Source organism: Nothobranchius furzeri, chromosome 11 (assembly GCF_043380555.1).
Source record: "Nothobranchius furzeri strain GRZ-AD chromosome 11, NfurGRZ-RIMD1, whole genome shotgun sequence".
In the NCBI taxonomy this organism is placed as follows: domain Eukaryota; kingdom Metazoa; phylum Chordata; class Actinopteri; order Cyprinodontiformes; family Nothobranchiidae; genus Nothobranchius; species Nothobranchius furzeri.
Genome location: NC_091751.1, coordinates 35203766 through 35230441, shown reverse-complemented (window position 1 = coordinate 35230441; position 26676 = coordinate 35203766). Strand labels below are relative to the sequence as shown.

Genomic DNA, 26676 nt, shown 5'->3' with positions numbered 1-26676 from the left:
TTTTCTGTTCCTCACTTCTGATTACCTTCAATGGTGTCTGTTTGTTGCAACCACCAGGTACAAAAACTAACTTGTTTTTATTTGACTATTTTTCTGTCCTGTATCTGTTATCTTCCTGCATCTCCTCTCAATCCTAAAGAAAAACTGCTACCTGCCTTCATATATATTCACCTCATGAGTTACCTTTGAACTGCAGTTCTAAAAGATCTACCGACCACAAAAACAGCGGAGTGCCGCTGCTCGCCAGCCGACTACAACAGGACCGTTTTTGCTGCGGAGTTCGTGCCGGAGCGGAGTGGAGATAGTGGAATCTTGGGGGTGCGTCACCGGAGAACAAAACAGGTGATGTGCCTCGCTCCGCAGCAGCGAAACGCATCAGGCACAAATAACAGACAGAAAACATGAAAGGAAATGAGCCGACATGAACGATCGCGTGTTTAATTTGTTTTTGAGGTGGTGACACCTGATTTGGCGGTGCTCAGGACGCAATGTCTGGAGCACGTCAACGATCAGAGCTTTGCATGCACAAACTGGTTAAGATTAGGATGGGGGTGAGGGGAAGGTTAAATTGCAAGAGGGAAAAGGTCACAGTTTGGTTAAATGTCCGTTTTACCGCCGGTGTCAGTACCGACACTCTGGCACAGCGCGTCGCCTCCGCCTTCCGACGCAGGGGCTCATCACCTGCTGTCTTTTCCGAGGACTGCATCTTGTCAGTCATTATCATGTGACAGCGACTAGTCGATGACAGGCATAAAAAGTCACTATAGAGCCGTGAAGTCGACTAGTTCATTCAACCCCTAGTATGTCTAACATTTAATCACCAGCTGTTGCTCTTTTTCTGTTGGTGATTAAACACAGAAAGGTACAGAGAGACTCCGGAGGTACACAAGCCGTAAGCTTGGGCTCAAATTCAAAAAGATGGATTGTTGTGAATTATTCAGCTAATCCCCGCCTGGCATCCGCCTTAAGCCGAGTTTAGATTAAACCTCCACTGACACTGGACTGACTCATGAAAACAGAGTCCTCTAACACCTTTTAAATCAACTTGTGGAAACTGAGATACAAAACCGACACACAGCTCACACTGATGACTCCCAAGTACTGAAGTACTATCGAAGTAAGTGTCCCTAGTTAAGTTATGGTAAAAGTACACAGGCCTAGTACTTAGTACTTAGACCTAAATAAGCCTTGGTCAAATCACTTTTAGATAGACCAACTTACTTTGACAGAACAGTTACTTTAAGTTACTTATGTGGCAAAGTAACTTGATACTGACTACTTTGTTGCCATTTCTGGAAAGTACCAGCTTGGCACCAGTCCAACCAGTATGCACGCACACACATACACAAACACACACACACATGCACACACTCACACACTGGTATCTCACATCATTTCCACTGTTATAAGACTTTGTCGTTTTACTTTTATTCCATCAGATTATTTAACTTTATAATAAATAATAAACCGTGAACTATGTGTTTATTTAACATGAATAAAAATGCTGGTAAACATATTTTCTTTAAACCAACGAAACTCTTCATGGTTTCTGCGCGTTACTCCAAACGAGGTCGGGAGGCTCACTGATCACACACACATTGTGTTTGTAAAGGAGAAAGGTTTACCTGGATAAATAAACTTAAACCAAATAAATAAATAACATCACGCCAGTGTTTAGCTTTAGCAGCTAACCACAGAAGTTCAACTGTAAACAAGAGTCGCTGGTTTTTGTGACAGAAATATTATTTTATTCTCTAAATCTGAAGACAAACACATTTAAATCAGACTCATCAGAAAACGCAGTGCCCAAAACAAACAAACAAACAAACAAACACAGTTAAAGAAACATTTCATCCTGCAACTTTTTCTTTATTATTAATAAAAAAGCTCACAGACCATCATGAGCATTTACGTTTTTCTTTCATTACCTGAAGGTCAATAACAGGTGGGCGGTCTCTTAAAGGGGAGGAGCCTCTCACTCAGACACAGGTGAGGCTGACTCATAAACATGTCTCTCGGCCTAGTCCACACGTAGCCGGGTTTTTTTTAAACGAATATCCGCCCCTCCAAAAACTTGCATCCACACCACCGCGTTTTAAAACAAAACTGTCCACACGTACCCGGATAAATACGTTGTTAAGGACATGCCAGACCTGTAGGCGGCAGTACTTCCCCCGTTCTTAACCTCGTCCTTCATCTGTGGTCTTCCGCAAGGAGCAGTAATTCCGCTTGCAAAAACAAACAAGCAAAAAGCGCTTGGACAATTGATAAATCGAGCGCAGCTCTGAGGGCATCCATGCTGTCGGCTAGTGTAAACACAGGTCGCACACGTGATGTCAGCATTTTTTGTCGCGGAAAGTGACGTTGCGGACCTTAAAACTCCGGTTTTGTCCGTCCACACGCAGACACCCAAAACGGAGAAAACGCAGATCTTCACTTTGGCCGGAGTTTTTAAAAAGATCCGTTTTTGTGTGAAAAAACTCCGTTTTGTGTGGATGACAGGCCAAAACGTAGAAAAATATCTACGTTTTGGCAGATCCCTGGCTACGTGTGGACAGGGCCTGAGTTACAACCTGGTTTCTGTTAGCAGAAACACCTAAGATTTTAAAAAAAAACATTCAGTAACAGACAAACATCAGCTGTTCTGGAGCTTTAAACTCACTCCGATAGAGATTAGGATTATTTCACAACTTCCTGTTAATCTGAGTTTCATTTGTAAAACAGAATAAAAACACAAGAATGAGTCATACTTTGATGACATCAATGATTTTTCACCTCGTTTGATTAAATCTGTCGTTTTGGAGGATTTATTTCTTTATTCTGATTAAAGCTCTGCTCAGATTAAACAGACAAAAGAAGGATTAGAAAATGTTTTTGTGTTTGATTCAGAAACTGATTTTTTCCTGTTGGGAAACAGAAAGAATAATTTCTTCTGCTTTAGGAGGAACTTCAGAGGAAACCTGAAGATCATGTGTAGGACTGCTGATCAAAATTATGTGACTAAAAAATCTCCAGGTTTTAAAAATAATCTAGAATTTGGAGCAAATCTGATATTTGTTTTAGTTTTGAGTCAAAACTAAAACAAGAATTAAAGATTTGAATTTAAAATAAAATTATAAAAATGTTCTAGTTTATGGTGAAGCTGAGCCCTGGTGGCCTTCTAGTGGTCGAACACGGCACAGCAAACGCATCAGCTTCAAGCTCTTAAAAAAACTTCATTTAAAATAAAAAATGCATTTTTATCTGATTTTTTCAGGTTTTTCTCCCTTTTAAATCTGTAATTTTCCTGTAAAATAATTTATGTTTAAAGAACGAATCTGTTTGTGAATCTTTGTGCTTGTCTGACCTGGAGTCAGCGAGGCTTTAGGGGTCGTTCTGGATCGATCAGAGCTCTGAGAACTCTCGTCGCCTCCTCTTCAGCACCTCCTCGTACCTCCGGAGCTGAGACATGAAGCCGGGGTTCGGGTCGATCACGTGACGAGCCGTCTTCACTCTCTGAGAGGAAATAAAATAAAACATCAAAGTTAGAATAAAGTCTGAGCTGTTTGGGTTTCTGGCTCCTCCTGGAGAACGAGCCGCTCAGAACCAAAAATGACATCTAAATAATGAAGAAAGAAGCTCCTGCAATGAGAAGATCGGCTATTCTGTTTTATGACTGTGGGCTTACATAGATTTATGATGATTTAGATTTGTGTTTTATCTCGTTTCTTAAATCCTCCTTTCTCCTGTTTGTGTTTGAATGCATCAGCATGTATTTTGTCCCACAGAGGCTCCTGTTCTGGCTCAAAGACACCTTGGAAAATGAAAACCTGAGGAAATGAAGCCGTCATCACATCTGACGAGTCTGCTGACGGCTGAAAAAGGAAGTCATGAGTCTGATTTATTTTAGTGCCGTAACCTAACCTCCAGCTGCCAGCCAGGCTCCTCCCACTCACCTGAGGATTATTTATTTATTTGTGTGTAATTATGGGATGCAGAAACTAATGTTTACTTAAAGAATACAAGAACCTATGGAACAAAGACACTAGAGGTGGTCGAAAACTTAACGTATCCATTAGGAGGTTTAAGGTTACCTTCCCCCCACCTTGAGTCTGCCCTACGGAAGCCCTGAAAGGTAAAAATATAGGGATTATGACTGTCTCTAAATCTGACCCTTTTAAACTGAAAGATGTTTTTGTTTCTGAAGCAAACAACAAAACTGGTTTTCAGCCCGAGAAGGTAAACAAATACTTCTAGGTCAGTATTTTTCCTCCTGACTTCATAATATCTTTTTTATTGAAAACAGCTTTGAAAGGAAAATTAAATGTGGCTTGTTTATTGTTGTTAAGTCAATCATGGCCACAAGGGGGCAGAAGGTCTTTGTGGTTTGACCTCTGGGGCTCTTCAAAGTAGGGTTAACACTATGTGGTGGTTAACGGGGCCTGGTGGAGGAGACCGGTGGGAACCCGACCTGCACGGCTTCAGTCAGGCTGACTTTGTGATGCTTCATCAGGAAGGCGATGCAGATGGTCGCCGAGCGGCTGCGTCCGTTCTTGCAGTAGACGAGGCTGCGTCCTCCCCGACTGGCCTCCTTCTGGATGGCGTCAGCGCAGTGGTCGAAGTGGCTGTAAAGGTCCTCGCTGGGGTCGTCGTAGACCGGGATCTGCAGCTTGGTGACGCTGGAGGAGGGAAACGGCTGCTGCCTGGATATGTTGATGCAGAGTGTCACCGCCTCCTGCTGGAGCAGTTCGGTGCTGCAGGCAGAGCGGGCGTTGCTGATGAACAGGGAGCTGGTGACTTTACACAGCTGCAACATCCTGGTTGGTCACAGAGAGGAATGGCCCTCACAGGCTCCGTAGATACCTGTCAGAGAAGAGTGACAGACGTAAAAAGATAAGTTGTCGAGTTCTTCGTTGTTGCAAAAGAATTAAAACTTAACTAAAGTCTTTTTCCTAACAGTTTTGATGTCAGAAACTGAAATAAGGACATTATGAATTATGTTTGATACCACATGACCCGGTGTGTCACAGACGATACATAATAATGGTAATAATAAAGATGCACCGATGACACAACGGTAAAAACGGTAAACGTGTTTCTGATCAACTAGAAAACTGATTCTGGAAGAAAACCTGAGATCTGGTATAAATACAGGATGAGTGGTGATGAGTTCACAGACTGGTGGGAAAATAAGATGTTTGAGTTTCGCCTCAGCTGATCCTGCTGGTTTTGGTCACCAGCTGGTATGTTAGTCCACCCTGGAAACAGCTGATACTGAGTGAACCAGCAGGATGAAGAGTCCTTGAACGCCTCACGGACAAACGGACTGACCTGCAGAATCCTTCATGTGACCTGCTTTTCCTGTTGGGTTTGGCAAAGAAAGTCCAGTTGCTGCTTTTCAGAGGTAGGATGATGCAAAGGCCCTGTGTAGACTATAAAGTGATGTTAGGCTGTAAAATAGATGCAGCTGTTAGGTTATTTTTAGTTTCCTTAACCCTTGAACCTGAAATAAGCACAAACACAGAGGGGAGTTAGTTCATTTTACGCTGTGTTACCAGAACATCGGAGAGAAGACGCTGGCACAACCCCTACCGGAGCTCCGCCATTATCTCTCTACCCTTACTCAGTTCCACAGCAGTTTTATTGAAACCCAGGACGAAGAACGCGGGGCCTTCTCGAGTTAGAGTTACAGGCTCGTCTCCTAGGATACCGCATTCCAGAGATATCAGCGGGCCTACAGAGGTGTATTTGCACAGTCAAAATACTGGAAAGGAAAGAAAGAATGTGCTGAGACCTTCTCCAGGACTCAAAAAGGAACATTAAATACAGAAAAAACCTATCAGCAGCCATCACGTTTACGGTCTTATTTAGCTAGTATTACATTCATGGTAGAAAAGTGTAAAATAGTATACCAATTCAATTCAATTCAAATTCAAAAATACTTTATTAATCCCAGAGGGAAATTAGAGTTTCAGTACACACAATTCTGATATAGGACATACATAGGCAAAGACACATGACAAGAATTGATGACTGTGGTCATTCGCAACCCGAGACGCGCTACCTTAATAGAGAACAGAGGGGTTTACATGAGGATTGGATCAGGTGGAGTAAAAAAAAGGCACTTCAGAGTTACCCTCCACAGGGCTTCAGAGGTGAAGTGAGTACATCTGTCCGAGTCAACCCGAGTGGGAAGACCGAACCGGGTGAAGATGTGATTCATCAAGAGAATAGCTGTAGTTCTCGCCGTGTCATTAGGTGCTGGTAGACATTCAACCCACTTGGTGAATGCACAGGTCACGGTCAAGATGTATTTATTACCCCTGCTGGACCTGGTTAGAGGCCCCACCCAATCGAATTGCAAGTCCGACCACGGTGTGGACGGTCCCTTTCTCTGTAGGGGAGCTCTGTGTGCGGGGTTGGATGGCTGAAACAGACAACAAACCAAACAACGCTGGACATGATCTGAGACGTCGCAACGCATCCCCGGCCAATAAGCAACCTGGCTCAGAGCACCGAACGTGGCCTTGACACCTTTGTGTCCGGCGGAGGGAGAGTCATGAGCTTGCGTGATCATGCCCCCCGTAGTGACTGTGGCGTCACGAGAACAGGTGGCAAAGGAGGCTTGGAGGCGTGCATCAGCAACCCTTCAACCATTCTCAGCGTGACCCGAACACGAAAGAGTGCACGGAGCTCAGGAACGGAGTCAAGCTCGGCGGAAGAAGGCAGATGAGATGTAGGATCAGAAAGGTACAGGATCATCCTGCTTATAGCAGGGTCCTGCGACTGAAGACTGACGATCGTTACCAGAAAAGACAGGTTGAACGGACACAACACCCTCGGATGGTTTGGAGGTGGACGCGTTAGCGGCCTGAGCTCGAGACACGACACACACGCGGGGTGGGTCAGACCGAGAAGACACCTCCTCAGGAAGCCACAAGGGGTTGAAGGCCCATGGAGTACCATCGGCCGCGCCTTGTTTGGCAAGAGAGTCTGCAAGGTCGTTCAGGTCCTTATCAGTTCCGGGTGCACGAGAATGTCCTTTGACTTTACGCCAATAAATGTGCATGTCATGTGACGTCACTAGGGCGTCACAAGACATTAAGAGGTCCTGATGTTTAATTGGCTTCCGGTTAGAGGTTTGGAACCCATTACTCTTCCAAGACAGTAGATGACAAATGAAACTGAGACGCGCGTAGTCTGAGTCAGTGCAAATCACCAGCTCACGGATACCACGGTCCACAGTGAGTTGTAGTACTATCAAGATCTCAGCCACCTCTGCAAACTGTGAGGTCTTAGGACCCAACCAGTAACATAGGGAGTCCTTCTGGTCAGCATTCAACCAGACGACACCCACGCCTGACCTAGGTGCCGCACCGTGTCGAAAAGAACTGCCATCGACGTACACGGTCGGCAAGTCCACACAGAGAGACTGATCGAAGTTAGGGCTGCTCGATTATGGCAAAAATAATAATCACGATTATGGTGACTGAAATTGAGATCACGATTATTTAGGACGATTTTTCAATTTATGTTGATTTCATTTGTTTTTATTCAGTCATAAAACTGCTCAGGGCACAATCAGGACGAAAATAAGAAACAAGATGATCACTAAAAGAACTCCTGATTCCCAGTATAAAAAGACCAATATACTTATAGCTCATAGTCTATGACCCAAGGGCTATAGACCTTGGTTTAACTCATGTAAGTCTAACCAGTACAGACCCAAATACCAATATCTTGCAAATACTGACAGGAAGAATTATACTGTGGCATTCATAACAAATACATGCAAATAAATTGATGTTCACAAAATGTTGCATAATACGTATTCAGTCATGTCAAGGTGCTGTAGGAGAGTGCACTAGCACCGTGTCCTCAGAGAGATTAGTTATTATTTATCAGCGTGAGGAAGTTATTTCTATCTTATTTATAAACTATTTATTTACAAGTCCATCAGTTAATGTAATAATTGTCCCAACCACAGCTGCACCCCCCACCCCCCAACCTGCTCTCACAGCAATCGGGGCTAGCTGCACGTGTGTTTAGCGCGCAGCACGCGCACATTTAGCCGTTTTTAGTGGCTCAGGAGTCCACAGGTGCGGTGTGTGTGTCACTCACTCTGGTTGCTCCAACAAGGAGCCGGCTCCGAGAGCTGTTTCTTAAGCGACTGACACATCACTACATCATTCCCTTTCCTAATGTCCTGAAGAACGGTCCGGAGAGCAGGCGGAGTGTTTAGCTAACCTGCAGGAAACGTCGACGATAGTTATCCAGAAAGTAGCTAAGGGTTACCAGAGATGTTTCTGAGGTGTTCACTAGATACTTTTAAGTTAAAAAGTCAAGAAGGGGGTCTGAAAAGCTGCTAGAAATAGCGTCAAAGTCGCTAAGTTGGCAACACTGTGAGGAGCGCTTCATTTGCAACTCGGGGCAGCGCAGGCGGGAGGAGCAAATAATCGGCTTGTTTTGTTTTTTATAATCGTTCAAAACTCAGATCGTAATCGTGATTAAAATTCGATTAATTGAGCAGCCCTAATCGAAGTAGTGGTGGTTGCGGTTTAGAAGAGTCTGAGGAGGGCTAGCTGGCGGGACTGATGTGACAGCGTCGTCTGAGCAGTGTTGGCACGCAGCCAAACCCATGCCAAGAGGGCTACGACGGTTCTGGGCGTAGCATACTTCGATGTTGAAGCTTTGAAGGGCCAGCGGCCATGACGCGATTCACGCATTGGTCACCACACCACCTCTGATGCGCTGACTGTTAAGGAAGGTCACTGGCTGGTGCTAAGTTTCAATGATGATTTTCTGTCCAACGATGTAGCTAGAAAAGTGTTTCACCGCCCGCATGGTGGAAAGCAAAGCTTTTTCACAGCCAGAGTACTTTAACTCAGGACTGGACAAGAGCTTACCAGTGAGACAGTGTGAGCATCCTGTCACAATGTCCCGATTGATCATGCGCCCTGGCTACTTGGCCAAGGGGATGTCCCTTTGGCTGACTGGTTAGAGTGTATGACTCTCACCCGGGAGTCTGGGGATCGAATCCCACCCGGGCCCTCGTTTATCCACCTTGCCACATTTGGCGTTGTTGGCAGGATCCATGTAGTACTGTCAAGTAGGTCCATGGATGTGAAGTTTGTGGCACCCTGCGCGGGGGCACGAGGACGTGCTTGTGGAAAGAGGGGGGAAGATGTGACCGTGTGAGCATCCTGTCACAATGTCCCGATTGATCATGCGCCCTGGCTACTTGGCCAAGGGGATGTCCCTTTGGCTGACTGGTCAGAATGTATGACTCTCACCCGGGAGTCTGGGGATCGAATCCCGCCCGGGCCCTCGTTTATCCACCTTGCCACACCAGCATAGGCTACAACACGCCTGTCGCAGTCATATACTTGGTAGAGACTGGCACTCAAACAGTAAGATGAGAAACCGACCTCAAGGTGGAAGTCCTTGTCACAATCGGGGAGCGCCAAGCACAGAGCTGAGCATAACGCAGCCTTCAGGTCATCCATGGCCTGTTGCTGCTGCTCAGTCCACTCGAAAGGCACATGCTTCTTCAGTAGATTAGTCAGAGGTCTCGCTACCTCAGCGTAGTGTTCTACAAACTGGCGCGAGTAGTTGCACATCCCTAGGAAGCTCCAAAGTTCAGAGACCTTCGTAGGAGGTGTGATGGTGGCCAGGGGCGGATTTAGGACTGAAGAAGATCCGGGGCTTAACACACACACGCGCGCGCACACACACGCATGCGCGCACACACGTGACACGCACTAGTCAACATCATATATATTTGTCTTGTACCACATAATGTTTAATCTGAAGCTACATATTCAGCATATTCAGGGCAGAGTATTGTTCCTGTTAGTGTTTAGTGTGAGATGATGGTGAATATTACCTTTCTTTCTCCAACAACTTTACCTGATAGTAAGCTAACTTTAGGCAAACCAGCAGCACAACAAATATTTTCAAATAAGACTCACAAACCTGAGTCAACACCAGTCTCATCAGAGCTGGGGTTCTGTCGTTGTACTTTTGGTCTAAAAAAACGTCCTTATATCCATCTTCACTCATGCGTTTCAGACAGAGACTGCAGAAGCCAGCTGCTGAAGGGCTTCTCTTCAGTCTCAGGTGAACTGTATACTGACTAAGTAGCCTAGTGGTAGAGTGTCTGCCCTGAGATCGGGAGATCAGGGGTTCGACTCCTGGTCGGGTCATACCAAAGATTTTGAGAAAAATGGGACCCAATGCCTCCCTGCTTGACACTCAGCATTGGATTGGGGTTGGATTGGGGGATTAAACCACCAAATAGTTCCCGAGCGCGGCGTGTCTGCAACTCAGGGGATGGGTCAAAATCGGAGAATAAATTTCACCACACACCTGTGTGTGTGACGACTAAATGGGACTTTACAAACTACTGCCAGCTGCGCCCTCTCTGTGTGACTTTGGTACTGCATGTTACTTCCGCGATTTAGATCCGGGGCTTATCATGAAAGATCCGGGGCTTCAGCCCAAGTAGCCGGGCCTAACGCAGCCCCTGATGGTGGCCACACCTTGAATTCTGCCAAGTTGAGGCTGCACTCCCTGTGGTCCCACAAGGAGGGCAACAAACTGAACCTGTGACCTGCACCACTGACCTTTGGCGAGAGAAATCTTTGCACCAGCAGCTGCGGGCTGACCCATGACATGGTCCAGCTTGGATAGGTGGTCATCCAAGGTATGCTTATGAACAGGAATGTCGTCGACATAGATGAGGGTACCTTGCTCTCGAGCATCAGGGCAGGCTTTGTCCAAGAAGATGTTGAACTCAGCTGGTGAGTTGGAATAACCAAAAGGACACAGAGTGAAGGTGTACTGGCGGTTGGCAAAGGAGAAGGCTAGTTTGTGTCGGTCAGATTTATGGACAGGAATTGTTCAGAATCCAGATGCAATGTCAAGGGTGGAGAAGTATTTAGCATCTTTCACTTTTGGGGGTTCCTTTTCTAGGCGCGCCATTGGCCACCTAGACAAGGGAACCTGTTTGTTGAGTTGCCTGTAGCCAATGGTTAGTCGCCACTTACTTTCCATCTTATCTGGAGGCAAATTAGCAGAGCACAGGGTTAGAGCCCCTCCCAAGTGGGAGGCATCTCCAATAACTTGGACTTTTGTGACTTCCTGTTGCAGATTTAAAAGCTGCATCTGCATGTTTTTCATTTCAGCAAGTTGCATATTTTTCATTTCAGAAAGTTGCATATTTAGCTGGGTCTTCGTTTCATTTTTCCACTGGAAAAATAGCATTTGCATCTGTGAACTATGCAGTTGAAATTCACTTTTCATCTGGAAAATGAGAGAAGTCAAATGATTATTTCTGAAGCCATTGTATAGTAACAGATCCTTTAATTTGTTATAAAATTAATGGAAGCTGAATAGGAAACCCCTGCTTACTGGTTGGATGTAAATGAGCTTTGTTACAGGAGAAATTGCAGTGTTTAGAATGAACAGTTTCAGTAATGACCCAGAGATGTCACTCGGCTGACCGTACCAAGATGGCTGATCGAGAGGTTGTGTGGGCTTACCAGGAAAGATGGCGGCATGTGTGCTCATGCGCTGTACTTCCAACTGACGGTTAGCATAAATGGCTAACCAAAAGTCCGTTTCTCACACTGAAATTTTAAAAACGCCGCTAAATCAACTCGAACGATGTCGGAGTTTGTCCCTTTGTGGGTAGCGAATATTAAGACACAGGAGCGCTGTGTCAATCGATTTTCAGCTGCGGGTAGCTACACCGTTTTTGCCGAAATCGAGAGCTAACCTTTAGCAGCTGAGCGTGCTAAGCTAGCGGAGCCTGTCAGCTGACCAGGACTTTGCGGTCTAATTCTGTTGTTAAACTGACCAGTCCGAATACCCGAACGTCCTTGACTCATTTGTGTTGATATTTCAGACTAATTAGCATGTGCAATTCGTGCTGCAGTGACGTTCTTCCGTTTTAAAAGCCTACAAGACTGTCGCAATTCAATGCTGGTCAGGCTACGGGCTGATTTACCGGTGATCAAACGGCAATCGGGAAGCGAACTTACGGTGGAGAAATTCTTTTATCTCCGTACACAAGAAAATACACAGTGTCACGAAACACTCAGAAAAGACATATAAACATGTATTTACATTAAAGATGACAGCAGGAAAAATAACCCTGTTCTTTGCTAGAAGCTCCAACATAGCTTGAGATGACGTCAGCCTTAGTTGAAGAGATGAATCAGTGCCTCCTTGTGGGAGGTGAACAGTGTCACATCCCCTTTTAACTTTAAATGGAGATGCTGCACTCTAGTGGAGAATTACGAGATTGTCCAGTTTTCAACCAGAAACATCCGTTTTAAGTGTTTTACTGTTTAAAAATGTCTCAGAATGAGCAAGAAGTGTTAAATTGTACAAATATCTGGCAATGGCTCGCCATTCTGTAATGGTTTAATTTACATGTTATTTCATGAGCCATAAGACATAAGATTCCATAGTAAATATGAAATCAACATGTGGGTACTTTTAACCAGAAGATTGGAACTTTTTATTGCAGGGATTATGTAGCCACTTCGTATTAACTCAGAGACAACAGAAGACAGAGTCAAGTTTTAAAAGTTTAAAGATTTATTACTAAACAAATTAAAACTAGACTAACTTTATCACTAAATGTATAGTGTAACTAAGGTGAATGAGACGGGGAATGGTGTAGTGTGGAATGTTGCTCAGAACCAGCAAATTTGAAGAAACGATTAGTTCTGGTGGGAAGTGAAGGTAATGTCTTTGCGCTAAGCTTTGGTTAGGAGATTCATAAACACATAATACACCATTCTGTCGGTCTACGCACCCTTGTGGAAGTCCCCGTCTAGATCAGGAGGTGTAAAGGTCCAACTTGGACCTTTGTGGAGCCGAAGCTTGTAGAAACAGCCACGGCAGCCGACCACCAGTCTTGAGATACTTCCGGGTCACAACAGTTTATTGGCATCAAACAAGACCCAAAACGGGGTCGTGATGGTTCAGCTTTTATTCTGAAAGGCACCGTTGCAGCAGGTGGAACGGTAACAGGGTTATCCAGCTTGTCGTTGGTTCTTTCGGCTGAAGAGGCGAGTTACGGATTGGCCACTCCGTCAACTTCTCTTGAACGCTTTGAACTGGCGTTAAAGATGACGTGAGCATGGTTTTATACTTTGGATGTTTTGGTTTATGGTTGAATGAAAAGATGACAGATTTACCAAGCACCACCAAAACCACACCTCCGTCAGATCTGGCAGATTCTGATTGGATCAGTAAAAGCAATGTGTCATCTCTTAACGCTACGCGAGATCAGTCTCTAGTGGAAACATTTAAAGGTATATTACTTATTATATTCTATAGGATTGTAATAAAGTAATTAATGTTTTGATTTCACAGATTGGTCACATCTTATTATTGACTAACACTTTGTTTGATTAGCTTTATTAAAAATAGAGTTCTTTGATTTATTAAAGAGAGTCCTTTTCTTCATTATTCTCTTGAGCTGGAAAGAAGCAGTTTAGAAGCAAATGCATGACCTTGAGGCAGTCTCATGCAGATTAGTTCTGTGTCAGAGGCATCTGTGGAGAGAGGGTAAATAACCTTCGGTGGAATAGCACCTCCATCATGTTACATTTGCTATGCAAAAAAACACCAGACAGAAATGCAACAGACTTCAGACATTACACAACAGAAGTGTCCACTAGGTGGGGTGGTAGGGTTTTGGGATTCTTCACACGTCATCAGCAGCAGCCGCAATAAGCAGCGCTCTTCACCTCAGTCTGGAAAGGGGTGGGAGGTTGTTGGGTTTACAGAGCAAAGTGACTCCTGGAACGATTCAGCGGCCTTCACAGCTCACAGTCCCACCCAGGCCGGGAAAGGGAGACAGAGTTGCCATGGCGATGGCAGTATTCCACATTTCTTCTGGGGGGGTATTCGTTTCAGCCTCACAGGCTTAAGGGCACCAGATGCAGATAAGAAATTGTTTTGGGACCAGAAAAAGATAATTTCTTCTCTGTCTTAGAGTTCCGCTGGTCCTCAACCTCTCAAAATCTAATAATGGCGTAGATTAATCTATCCCAATCCGTGCTGATTCGTCCACTCGCTCCTTGATCACATCCATCTTTTGTGTCAACGCATGAATCTCAGCCAAAGTTCCAAGCTTACCACTCATCTCCACAATTATAGGAGTCTTTGAATTCACAGCGCGGTGCAATCCATCTCTGAGCTCTGGGATTGAGCCAATATTCCTCGACAGCTCATTAATTTTTTTGGTAAGTCAGGTAACCTCCAAGGCCAAAGAGCAGGAATCCTGACACCAATGCCACGAATATCCAGACATCTTCAGAATCCTCTACAGACAGCTGAGATAGGCAAATCAGGTTCCACTGTTTCCAGGAGTCCATGATGTGCCCAACTGGATCTGTCCAAGAGGGGCACCCGAGAGCCTCTTCTTCCGCTCTCATCGTTGAGAAAATTTTGTCAATCGAGTTGAGTGACCAGCTGACCAGGTCCATTTGTAATAATTTCCAGTTTCCAGAAAAAATGTAGAAGCTCCATACACCCAAAGACAGACAAAAAGCCTTGGGGATAAGATAGGGAGGAGAGGAGGAAAAAAAGCGTCTGTAATCTCCAAGAGCCGGAAGAAGAAAACAACTGCAGTCCTACATAGCCTACATATTTGTGTTAGATAAATACCTGCTGGAAGGTTTCTAAAGCGTTATTGTGACGAAGAGTGATTTGGAAATGTCTACTTTTCTATTCTGTCCTTTAAACCACAGGAGTTTTATTTTTTTATCTAACTGTTGAGGGTATGCCCTCATGAGGAAATTACTATGCAGTGATTTTCTCCAAAAAGACTGTGCTTAAATTGCTCTGAAAAAGCAGATAATAACATCAGCACCAGAGACACTTCATTTCCCATGATGCTTTGCATAGGGAAGCAAGGTGATGATGTCACCACAACAACCAGCTCAAAAACTATAAGTTTCAGCGAAAAACTAAACTTAACTGTTCTTGTGTACCAGTTGCACTGGTGCAAAGGACACGCTCATTGCATACTCCGATCAGCGTGAGCAGATCAAACACCGAACGCTGAAAAGCTGGGTTTGGAAACCCAGCAAGCAAATCTACTTTTTCTGCATTCCTCCAGCTGAGGTGAAGGAAACGATCGCTGACTGATAAACTCCAACTCCATCAGGACCTGACTGGGAACGAGCGGAGCCCATCCAGCTCTCAGAGACGCTGTAAGTTACAAATTCAGCACAACAAAAAGAAACTTTGCTCTCTTCCAGCCCAGTGGGAGAAATTACGGAGAAGCGTAAATCACATCTGACCAGGGAACACAAAGGGACGCCTTGTTTTGCCCGGATCAGCTGTTATCTCCTGCAAGTTTTATTTCATTTAAACTTTTACCTTTTCTCGTCTCCTCTAGACCAAGATAAGCAGTCGACCGTGTGACTTGCTTCAAATTATCAGACAGTTTTCTCTATCTTCCGTAATAAAACACGTTATAGATATATATCGTGAAGTAAGATCTTTTGTTTATTGTTTATTTAATCTGGGTTATTGTCGGTAAACTCTGGCCAGGCTGGTCGACTTCTCTTTTAGATTAGATAATTTACCGAGTGACCTTTGTTGTTTAAGAGTCTAAACTTTTGAAGTGTTACAGTTAAGTTTTACTGTGATTTTTAAGCCACTAAATGCAAGCTAATTCCCTTTTGTCTGCATCTGAGAGAGGAAAGTCAGCCTTATCAGACACACACACACTCCCCACACACCTGGGAAAACAAAGCCCCATTCATACATCCTCCATCTCACACACACACACACACGTATGTGTTTTTAGTGCTCTGGGAGGACGAAGGATTCATTCACACACACACACACACTCATACGTGTTTTTAGTGTTTGTGGGGACATCCTCCATTACACACACACACATCTCCAATTATATCAAATTGTTTTGCATTATTAATCTCCTTGTTTAATTAAATGTTATAAAATTCAGATATGTCTCCAATAGATTTCTTGTGTTGATTCAAAGTCTCTGCTCCTGACGGATTCCACGACTTCAAGAAAGACTGATAAGAGTTTTGGATTCAATTTTTCCCCGGTTAAAGGGGTGGTGCCCCATAAGATACGTAAGAGTATCTTAATTAATTAATACATCGGTAAATATTCCCATATTTACAGAATTTATTGAAGAATCCAAAAGTAATTAATTAATTACTAATTACTCGCTCCTAATTACCCCAACATAATCAACTAAGTTTAATTAAATCAGCTGTTATAATCAAACATGTACCTGCTTGTGAGTAGCCTTTTTATCAAATAGTTATTTTTTTTATTCAGTGGAGTTTTTCCCTGACTACTTTAATTAAAATATATTTATATTAAAGCTCTAGGGTACAATTGCTGGCTCCTCTTCCCTCCTCTGGTGCAAAACAAAACAATGTCTTCTCCTGTCAGTGCCTTTTTTACTGGTGAAAACATTTTGCACAACCGGAAAGTGTGTGTAATAAATGCTGTTACGTACGCTCGCCACTAGATGGCCCCTGCAGCTCCCTCCACATCTAGTTTCCATGGCAGCTGTTCTCTATTAGTCATCACCTGGTCACTCAGTTAAAAGGCTCACCTCACCTCCCATTCAGGGAGAAGGTCCAGAGTAGTTTAGACTCTTGAGTTTATACTATTCTCTTCTCCTCGTGTGCTCTTTAGTAATACTTGTTTTGCTCGCTAGTCTTCGGTTTACACACTCCTTCGGATTTGGATTTAGGATTAGACGGTTTGGTAACTCGACTTCGGAAAGTTTATTGACCTTGACTTTGGATCTCCCCAGAGCTTTCCTGCTTATCAGCAAAGCTCTTATTATTCTCGGTTGTTTTATCCTCACCCCCTCCTGGGGTGGCGTTTTCCGTTCTCCCCTTTGTATATAGTTCCGTTAGCATTTATATATATATATATATATATATATATATATATATATATATATATATATATATATATATATGTTAGCTTTTATATATATATATATATATATATAGTTGTTGTAAATACCCTTCTGTGCATCCTTTTTGTAATCAAACCTTCCGTTTTAGCGACACAGCACTTTGTTATTATTTCATCCGCACACTTCTTTTATTACTCCCTCTTCCTCATCACTCCTAGAGAGTAATAACGTGGGGGCTCGTCCGGGATTTATATTTATTTACCACCCTTCTCTGACATTTCTAGGTGTGTGTCAAAATATTAACATTGTGTTTGTGTCCCTTAGAGTCAGAGCATGGCAACCTTTGACCTGTCTGTGTTTGTGGAGGCTCCTTTGCGCCGGCTGCTGGAGAGTTGCCGCAAAACCGACCTGCAGCAGGTTGCCGCCCACTTCAGTCTCCCTCTGCCAAAGCAGCTAACTAAAGCCGCTTTACGACAACTGGTGGTGGATTACTTGGAAACTCCTGGTGGGTCTCTGCCGCCCACAGATGAGGAAAAAGGCCGTCTCGACCCGAAGAGGGAGACACTCGCTTCAGCTCCGCCTTCCTCAGCTGAGTGCTCATCTCCGGCTTCTGATTCATCTGGAGCAAGTCCTCCCTGTACTCCGCTTACCGAAGCTCGTCTGAAGCTGCAGTTGGCTTGCATAAAGTTTGAAGCTGAAGAACCGTCACCTTATCGTGGTGGAGGAGTTTGAGTGCCCTAATGATCCTAGGAGCTATGTTGTCTGGGGCACTTAGTGCCCCTGGTAGGGCCTCCCATGACAAATTGGTCTTAGGTGAAGGGTGAGACAAAGAACGGTTCGAAGGATCTTTCATGGCGGTTAAAACTAAGAGTCGGAGTACCCGGCCCGGAGGGTTACCGGGGTCCCACCCTGGAGCCAGGCCTGGGGTTGGGGCCCGTGAGCGAGCGCCTGGTGGCCGGGCTTTCGCCCATGGGGCCCGGCCGGGCCCAGCCCGAACCGGATACATGGGCTCGTCCAACTGTGGACCCACCACCCGCAGGAGGAACATGAAGGGTCCGGTGCAATGTGAATCGGGTGGCAGACCAAGGCGGGAGCCTTGGCGGTCCAATCCCCGGACAAGAAAACTAGTTTTTGGGACATGGAACGTCACCTCGCTGGCGGGGAAGGAGCCGGAGCTTGTGGCAGAGGTTGAGCGGTACCGGCTAGATATAGTCGGACTCACCTCGACACATTGCATTGGCTCTGGAACCCGAGACCTGGAGAGGGGTTGGACACTCTACTTTGCTGGAGTTGCTCCGGGTGAGAGGCGGAGGGCTGGGGTTGGCTTTTTGTTAGCCCCGAGACTCTCTGCCTGTGTGTTGGGGTTTACCCCGGGGGACAAGAGGGTAGCTTCCTTGCGCCTTTGGGTCGGGGAACGGGTCCTGACTGTTGTTTGTGCTTATGGGCCAAATATCAGTTCAGAGTACCCACCCTTTTTGGAGTCCCTGGGACGAGTGCTAGATAGTGCTCCATCAGGGGACTCCATTGTCCTGCTGGGGGACTTCAATGCTCACGTGGGCAATGACAGCTTGACCTGGAGGGGTGTGATTGGGAGGAACGGCCCACCTAATCTGAACTCGAGCGGTGTTTTGTTATTGGACTTCTGTGCAAGCCGCAGTTTGGCCATAACGAACACCATGTTCGAACATAAGGATGCCCACCGGTACACTTGGTACCAGGGCAGCCTAGGTCACAGGTCGATGATAGATTTTGTAGTCGTATCATCTGACCTGCGGCCGTATGTTTTGGACACCCGAGTGAAGAGAGGGGCGGAGCTGTCAACTGATCACCACCTGGTGGTGAGTTGGATCAGATGGCAAGGGAACATGCCGCGTAGACCTGGCAGACCCAAACGCATAGTGAGGGTCTGCTGGGAACGCCTGGCAGAAGAACCTGTCAAGACGGTCTTCAACTCCCACCTCCGGCAGAGCTTTGACCACGTCCCGAGAGCAGTGGGGGACATTGAGTCCGAGTGGGCCTTGTTCCACTCTGCGATTGTCGAGGCGGCTGTTGCTAGCTGTGGTCGTAAGGTGGCCGGTGCCAGTCGTGGTGGCAACCCCCGTACCCGCTGGTGGACACCAGAGGTTCGGGGAGCCGTCAGGCTGAAGAAGGAGGCCTACAGGGCGTGGCTGGTCTGTGGGTCTCCGGAGGCAGCAGACAGGTACCGGATAGCCAAGCGGGGTGCAGCAGTGGCAGTTGCCGAGGCAAAATCTCGGGCGTGGGAGGAGTTTGGTGAGGCCATGGAGAAAGACTATCGATCGGCTCCAAAGAGGTTCTGGCAAACTGTCCGGCGCCTCAGGAGAGGAAGGCAGCAACTCGCTCACACTGTTTACAGTGGGGATGGGGAGCTGCTGACGTCAACTGAGGCTATAGTCGGACGGTGGAAGGAATACTTTGAGGAGCTCCTCAATCCCACCAATGCGCATTCCGAGGAGGAACCAGAGCTGGGAGGCCTGGGGATGGACTGTCCGATCTCGGGGGCAGAAGTTGCTGAGGTAGTCAAACAACTACACAGCGGCGGAGCCCCGGGGGCGGATGAAGTTCGTCCTGGGTATCTCAAGGCTATGGATGTTGTAGGGCTGTCATGGTTGACACGTCTCTACAACATTGCGTGGTCATCGGGGGCAGTTCCTAGGGAGTGGCAGACCGGGGTGGTGGTCCCCATCTTTAAGAAGGGTGACCTGAGGGTGTGTTCCAACTATAGGGGGATCACACTCCTCAGCCTCCCTGGAAAGGTCTACGCCAAGGTACTGGAGAGGAGGGTCCGATCGATAGTTGAATCTCAGATAGAGGAGGAGCAATGTGGTTTTCGTCCTGGCCGTGGAACTGTGGACCAGCTCTATACCCTTGCAAGGGTGATGGAGGGGGCATGGGAGTTTGCCCAACCAATCCACATGTGCTTTGTGGATTTGGAGAAGGCTTATGACCGTGTCCCCAGGGGCACCCTGTGGGGGACGCTCCAGGAGTATGGGGTGGGTGGCTTTCTGTTAAGGGCCATTCAGTCCCTTTACCAGAGGAGCGTGAGTTTGGTCCGCATAGCCGGTAGTAAGTCGGACCTGTTCCCAGTGAGGGTTGGACTCCGCCAGGGCTGCCCTTTGTCACCGGTTCTGTTCATCACTTTTATGGACAGAATTTCTAGACGCAGCCGTGGTGTGGAGTGTGTCGAGTTTGGTGGCAGGAGAATCTCGTCTCTGCTTTTTGCGGATGATGTGGTCCTCCTAACTTCATCCAGCTCTGACCTTCAGCTCTTGCTGGGTAGGTTCGCGGCCGAATGTGAAGCGGCTGGGATGAGGATCAGCACCTCCAAATCTGAGACCATGGTTCTCGACCGAAAAAGGGTGGCTTGCCACCTCCGGGTCGGGGGAGAGGTCCTACCTCAAGTGGAGGAGTTTAAGTATCTCGGGGTCTTGTTCACGAGTGAGGGTAGGAGGGATCGGGAGATCGACAGGCGGATTGGTTCGGCGTCTGCAGTCATGCGGACGCTGAGCCAATCTGTCGTGGGGAAGAGGGAGCTGAGCCAGAAAGCCAGGCTCTCGATTTACCGGTCGATCTACGTCCCAATCCTCACCTATGGTCATGAGCTTTGGGTAATGACCGAAAGAACGAGATCGCGGATACAAGCGGCCGAAATGAGTTTCCTCCGTAGGGTGGCCGGGCTCAGCCTTAGAGATAGGGTGAGGAGCTCGGACATTCGGGAGGGACTCGGAGTAGAACCGCTGCTCCTCCGGATCGAAAGGAGCCAGTTGAGGTGGTTTGGGCATCTGGTCAGGATGCCTCCTGGACGCCTCCCCGGGGAGGTGTTTCGGGCATGTCCTGCCGGCAGAAGGCCCCCTGGTCGACCCAGGACACGTTGGAGAGGTTACATCTCCAATCTGGTCCGGGAACGCCTTGGGGTCCTGCCGGAGGAGCTGGTGGACAAGGCCGGGGAGAGGACGGCCTGGAGCTCCCTAATTGGGATGCTGCCCCCGCGACCCGGACCCGGATAAGCGGAGGAAGACGACGACGACGACGAGAAAAGACTCTTGAAAGGACTCTTTGACATGAAATCGAGCTCAAGCGCATGGACACTGAGGTTCGTCTTCAAGAAATAGCTCTCCAGATGAGGACTCTGGAAGCCGCCGCTTCCTCGAACCAGACGGCTGCTGACCGTCCTTCGCCCTCGTCTTCATCTCCACATGAACTGTCCTGAGATGCCTTGTCTCCACCGGCTGCCACTTCATTACCGCCCGCATTTGTCTCCAAGTGTGTCTCCCTCCTTCCGCCCTTCCGAGAGACTGAGGTGGATGGCTATTTCCTAGCTTTCGAGTGGATTGCGGTGACCCTTCAGTGGCCTTGTGAGGTTTGGTCTCTACTTTTGCAGTGCAGGCTCTCAGGAAAGGCTCTTCAGGTAATTTTGGCTCTGTCTCTAACGGACAGTTCAAATTATGAGTGTGTAAAAGCAGCCGTACTAAATGTTTATGAGCTCGTTCCTGAGGCCTACCGTCAGCGCTTTTGCTCATTAAAACCTCAGCCTCACCAGACGTTTGTTGAATATGCTCATGCTAAATCGGTCCTTTTTGAGAAGTGGTGTTCTGCTTCAGGGGTAGACTCCTTGAGTGACTTGAAGGAATTAATTATGATAGAGGAGTTTAAAAGACATGTACCGGAGAGACTTGTTTTGTACCTAAATGAACAGAAGGTCTCAACTCTTTTTGCTGCTGCTCTATTAGCTGACGAGTTCGCTTTAACTCATCGGTCCTGGGGGTCAAGAGCTGACCCTGTTCGACGTAAGAGACCCTCTGATACTCCTTCTGAGTATGATGTCCCACCTGAGTGTTTCTATTGTCACGAGAGAGGTAATTTCATTCGTGATTGCTTTCGTCTCCAGCAGAAAAACCGGAGGAGTGGAAATCCCCCTCCGACGAAGCCCGTGGCTGCTTGTGCTGTTATCTCAAACAGGTTGGATAAATGTGAAACCCCTCACTCCAGCTTTAACCCGTTTTTGTCAGCTGGGGTGGTGTCTCTGTTAGGCAACAAGGCTAACCATGAGGTGGTAATTTTAAGAGGTACCGGAGCTTCTCAAACTCTGATAAAACGGAGTGTGTTACCGTTTTCTGTAACCAGTTGGGCTGGTTATTCTGTGTTGTTGAGGGGTATTGGCATGGGTTTGGTTCCAGCGGAGGTTCATCATATTCACCTCACTTGTCCTTTGATTACTGGTGACCTAAGGGTAGCCATTTTAGATGAGTTGCCGACCCAGGGAGTAGACCTGATTTTGGGAAACGACGCTGTTGGTGGATTAGTGTTACCTCCTCCTGAGCTAATTTCTTCGCCTGAAATCGGGGAAAGTCTGGATAAGCTACCAGCTTGTGTGCTGCCTCGCGCCCAGCTTAAGAAAGACCCGAAAGTTTCACTTAACAACTCGGTGTTTAAGATGTTGACTGATGTTGCCAAGACAGATCCGGCTGTAAAAGCGCCTGATCTGGCCTCTAGAGGTCCTCAAGTGGATTTACCTGGTTCTTGTAAGTCGTTGGCTGGTGCTCAGAAAACCGACCACCGTCTGGCATCTCGTTTTGTTCTAGGTGACGTTGCTCCTTCGTCCGATAACATTCAGGAAATGGTGACATTTCCACCTGCCACAACTCGTCATGAGCTCTGGCGATTTCTAGAGATGGCTGGGTTTTATAGATATTTTTGCCATAATTTCTCAGTGGTAGCTCAGACCCTTACCATACCAGAGATGTCATGCTGAAAGAGCATGCAGCTGCCTTTTATTGGATGGCTCACCCCGCCCTGCAATCAATCTAATGTGAGCCACCTGGCTCTGTACTAGGATGGGACCAGACAAGATCTGTCTGTCCCATCACAAGAAGAAGAAGAAGATATCTTTTCTATAGCCTCTTTCAAGATAAAAATCACGAGGTGCTTTACAAAAACAAAAAATGTAAAAATATAAAAAATAATTTAGAAAATGATTCAAAATATATTTAAAATGAGCAAAAAATAGACAATTGTGATTAAAAAATGTAAAGAAAGAGAGAGTGAATAGATAAGAGGGAAATCAGTGGATTCTGAGGAAGGTGGAATAGGTGGGGAGAGTAGAATAAAGAGAGTGGTGAAGAAGGTCATACATAGTTTAAGAAGTGTTTCTGTGAATTTGTGAATGTCATTCCTAATATCTTCTCTTCATTCTTCTCGGTCCTAATATTACTCTGACAAAAACCACGTTCAGGATTTTTCCAGCTTGACTGAGAAAAGGAAACTAAAATATGTGGACAGAACTAAAATGTAGTTCCAAATTATCACCACTGGAGGACGGCATTTTCCCATTTAATTGTAAATGTTTGGGATTTTGAGAAATGTTTAATATGCATAAAACAGACACTTTTTTGTTGTTGTTTCAGTTCTAAAACGTAATAATTGTGTCTGTGGGACATTCCGTTAGATCATTCAGGTGTGTCTTACCTGTTGTGTAAGCTTTCATCTCATGTTTCCAGCTGACGAACGATGATATTAACAAAAACTCCAAAAATTTCCACTGTTAGCCACTCGCGGAGAAACTCTCTCGGGTGTTGAACAGAAGACATCGTTACTCCTGATTAGAACAAGGACTGAGACAGACCCGTTAAATGTGAGGAGCTAACCATTAGCTTTTTAATGTTTACTTCCGCTGTGGTCAGGGAGTCCGCTCCATTTGGTCAGCGGCGCACCTAACGGTGCAGAGAGTAGGCGGAGTCTTCTGCTGAATAAATGAAGCGTCACTCACCTGGAAAGTTTATTACTCTAAGATAGACATCCTGTCTTAACTAATTATTTCTCAGTGTTTGAGACGCTTATCTACAAGAGTCGCCCTCTAGCCGCCTTGTTCTCACTCCAGCTTGGTTCATGCTCCGGCATAAAAAGGACCAAACCCAAAGGGTCAGAACGCTGGAACTTCACCAGTAGGCGGCGCTAAAGAAGTTGCTCAAAGAGAAAACGGAGCCATCCTTTGAGGGTTCCGCTAGAAAACGGTTGTGTTGTGTCTGTGCTGAATGTTCAGAAACGATGTATTCAGTTCAGCAACAGGGAGAGTTAAACAGTAAGCGGGAAACAGATGCCGAGGAAGAAATCATCACAGAGGCGGACAAAAACCTCGTCAAGCGTAAAAGATGGAATCTACGCATAAATCTGCGCAACAGGACCGGTATTTACAGAGTCCGGTGTTGTGGTTAAACATCTGTTTGAGTTAACTAGCGACCTGAAAGTAGCAGAATACGTGTTACCGTCAGGCTAAAGCCTGGTGTTTTACACTTAGTGGTATCAACTACAGAACTGCATCCGGTAGCGTCGCTGGTTGCTGTTAGCTACGCTTAGCAGCCCTCGGTAGTGCCTGATGATTATTATAACGCGGTGTCGATAGACAGCGGTATTATTTTTACGTGTAGGGTTCACTGTCACATAGAATAATTAGTCCGCGCGACTCGTGTTGTTTCAAGTCAGCAGTACGGATAAAGACGAGTTCATATTTTATTGAATTATTAAAATCACAAATAAAATGGATCCTAAACAGCTGAACTGTGCACAAGCACTATGACCGATCCGCTCCAGGCCGTTCACTACACGGTTACTGGTAGCTCAGACTGCACACCTGGGGTGGAAAAGCTCGGTGTAACGGCTGCGTTAGACTGTAAACCATTCACAAATGGTTCTCTGAAGGCCCGGTGTTATGTCTGAATGTGTTACCCTGTTAGATGCGTCCTTAAATAACTGTTGAGAATCTGACAAGCAGCCTGGCGGTGTTGGAGCTCCTACTTTTATCAAAGGAAACAAAACAAGAACAACGGCCTTTAGTCCATCTCCTGTGCTTCAGAAGCTTTTTCAGTAATGAGCAACCCACCTAGTGGCTCATTAGGGTCGCCATGGTAACCACATAGCGGTTCATTAGGGTCACCATGGTAACCACCGGGGTCTCCTTAATAGTCCCCATGATAACCTAATCTGACCTGTTTAGGGCTAACCTGGGTGTGCACTCTGTATTCTGAAGGTGTTTGAGAGAAAGCCACAAGTCCTACGACAGTGAGACAGCTGGTGGAGGAGGGAACAACACAGATTTATGTAGAAGTTGTGTTTGTCACATTTTTGTTTGATGCTTTAAAATGTTTGTTCAGATTTAATCTGTGGAGTATTTTCAGATTTTATCTCATGATGGGAGGAAAGAGACCTCTCTCTCATACCTTCAGTTTTTATTTAGAGTCACTTTGTTTAATGATCTCACGGTTTTCTGTATCTCCACAGAAACCCAACAGATCTTCAAGGAGGAGGGCAGTTCAGCTGAGCAGCAGCAGCAGCTCTGGAACCAAGAGAGGAACTCCAGTCTGGACCAGGAATACCCTGAGTCTTCACAGGCTAAACAGGAATCTGAGGAACTCTGCAGCAGTCCGGAAATCAAGCAGGTGGTTGTGAAGCGAGAGACTGATGCGTCCACCGATCAGGAGAGTGATTTCAGTGAATCTGAACCAAACACGGAGCAGCTGGGCTGTCAGACCTCCTCTGTAGCCCAGAGTCGCCACCAGGAAGGAAACAAATCTCCAGTATCTGAGAGTCAGTCGTCTCTGCTGTGGCTGTTGCACTATAAACCACCTAATCTGGGTAACAGTGTTGCAGAGACCAAGTTTGTCAAATGTGACATTTGTGGGAAAGCCTGTAGGGATAAATCCAATCTGAAGATTCATCTGAGGGTTCACTCCGGTGAGCGGCCGTATGCCTGTAAGCTCTGTGGGAAAGCGTTCACTCACACTGGTAATCTGAACGCTCACATGCGTTCGCACGTTGAGAAGACTCATTCATGCAAAACATGCGGGAAAAGTTTCGCTAAAGTTGGTCAGCTGAAAGCCCACCGGAAAATCCACTCAGGGTTTTCCTTTCCATGCGAAGCATGCGGCAAAAACTTTCACACACAGAAGAACCTATCCAACCACATGCTGATTCACGCAGGTGTGAAGCCATTTCCCTGTGAGACCTGCGGGAAACGATTCAGCCAGAGAAACAACTTAAGAGTGCACATGAGGACGCACACCGGAGAGATGCCATTCCTGTGTGTGACGTGTGGGAAAACCTTCTACACCAGCGGCCATTTATCTATCCACACCAGGACACACTCGGGTGAAAAGCCGTATTCCTGCGACACGTGTGGAAAACAGTTTGCTTATCAGAACCGGCTGGTGAGCCACATGAGAACCCACACTGGTGAGAAACCCTTTTCATGCAAGACCTGTGGGAAGGACTTCAGCACGCGCAGCATTCTGTCCGTCCACATGAGAACCCACACTGGAGCCAAACCCTACTCCTGCCTGACTTGTGGAAGGAATTACAGACAGAGGATCAACTTAAAGCTTCACATGCGAACTCACACAGACGTCAAGTAGCTTCTCATTAAAGAGCTGCTGCAGCCACATCCGAGGGGTCTGCAGAAGTAAAATCCCACTCCTCAGCAACGGACCGCCCGTCTCCGGAGTATCGTACAACCACGCTCTCCGTAATCATTGTTGTAAATCCTTTGTTTCTACGTTTGTGTGAAGTTTGTGCCCATGAGGCCAAACAGTGACAGAACATTCCAGATGGATGTAATGCATGAAAACAAAACTAAAACGAAGTTCTCCTGGAAACTTTACCACAGTTGTGATGTAATAAAGTGTGAAACACCTGAAGTCACGAGGGTTTCTGTGGTAAACTCACTAAGCACAGGAAGAGCAGAGCAG

At 46.3% G+C, this 26676-nt stretch overlaps 3 protein-coding genes across 3 annotated transcripts in view; 1 reads left to right on the top strand and 2 right to left on the bottom strand.

Moving 5' to 3' along the window:
• LOC107383697 (inner ear-specific collagen) overlaps window positions 1-23991 on the bottom strand; it is a 47079-nt gene extending 23088 nt beyond the window's left edge. Inside the window, exons 1-2 of the mRNA XM_015956471.3 lie at window positions 23405-23991; window positions 3347-3495 (exon numbers count right to left, since the gene is read on the bottom strand). The gene's annotated coding sequence lies outside the window, so the exon portion shown is untranslated. The remainder of the gene's footprint in view (window positions 1-3346; window positions 3496-23404) is intronic.
• On the bottom strand, window positions 4242-6557 carry dusp28 (dual specificity phosphatase 28). Its single transcript, XM_054747304.2, has one exon. The coding sequence runs from the start codon at window positions 4793-4795 to the stop codon at window positions 4412-4414; it is 384 nt and encodes a 127-aa protein (XP_054603279.1). The 5' UTR covers window positions 4796-6557; the 3' UTR covers window positions 4242-4411.
• A 517-nt stretch (window positions 23992-24508) lies between the features above and the next one.
• LOC107383710 (zinc finger protein ZFP2) lies at window positions 24509-26629 on the top strand. The gene is made up of 4 exons (XM_070541872.1): window positions 24509-24584; window positions 24694-24799; window positions 24963-25044; window positions 25093-26629. The coding sequence occupies exons 1-4, from the start codon at window positions 24509-24511 to the stop codon at window positions 26341-26343; spliced, it is 1515 nt and encodes a 504-aa protein (XP_070397973.1). The 3' UTR covers window positions 26344-26629.
• The last annotated feature ends 47 nt before the right edge of the window (window positions 26630-26676 follow it).

What these genes read in the sequence shown, in the direction of transcription:
- dusp28 (XM_054747304.2), bottom strand. Translation starts at nt 4,795, where the DNA reads ATGTTGCAGCTGTGTAAAGTCACCAGCTCCCTGTTCATCAGCAACGCC.
- LOC107383710 (XM_070541872.1), top strand. Translation starts at nt 24,509, where the DNA reads ATGACCGATCCGCTCCAGGCCGTTCACTACACGGTTACTGGTAGCTCA. An exon ending in ACCTGGGGTGGAAAAGCTCG is followed by an intron (nt 24,585 to 24,693) that starts GTGTAACGGCTG and finishes ATAACTGTTGAG; the next exon opens with AATCTGACAAGCAGCCTGGC. An exon ending in CAGATTTATGTAGAAGTTGT is followed by an intron (nt 25,045 to 25,092) that starts GTTTGTCACATT and finishes GTTCAGATTTAA; the next exon opens with TCTGTGGAGTATTTTCAGAT.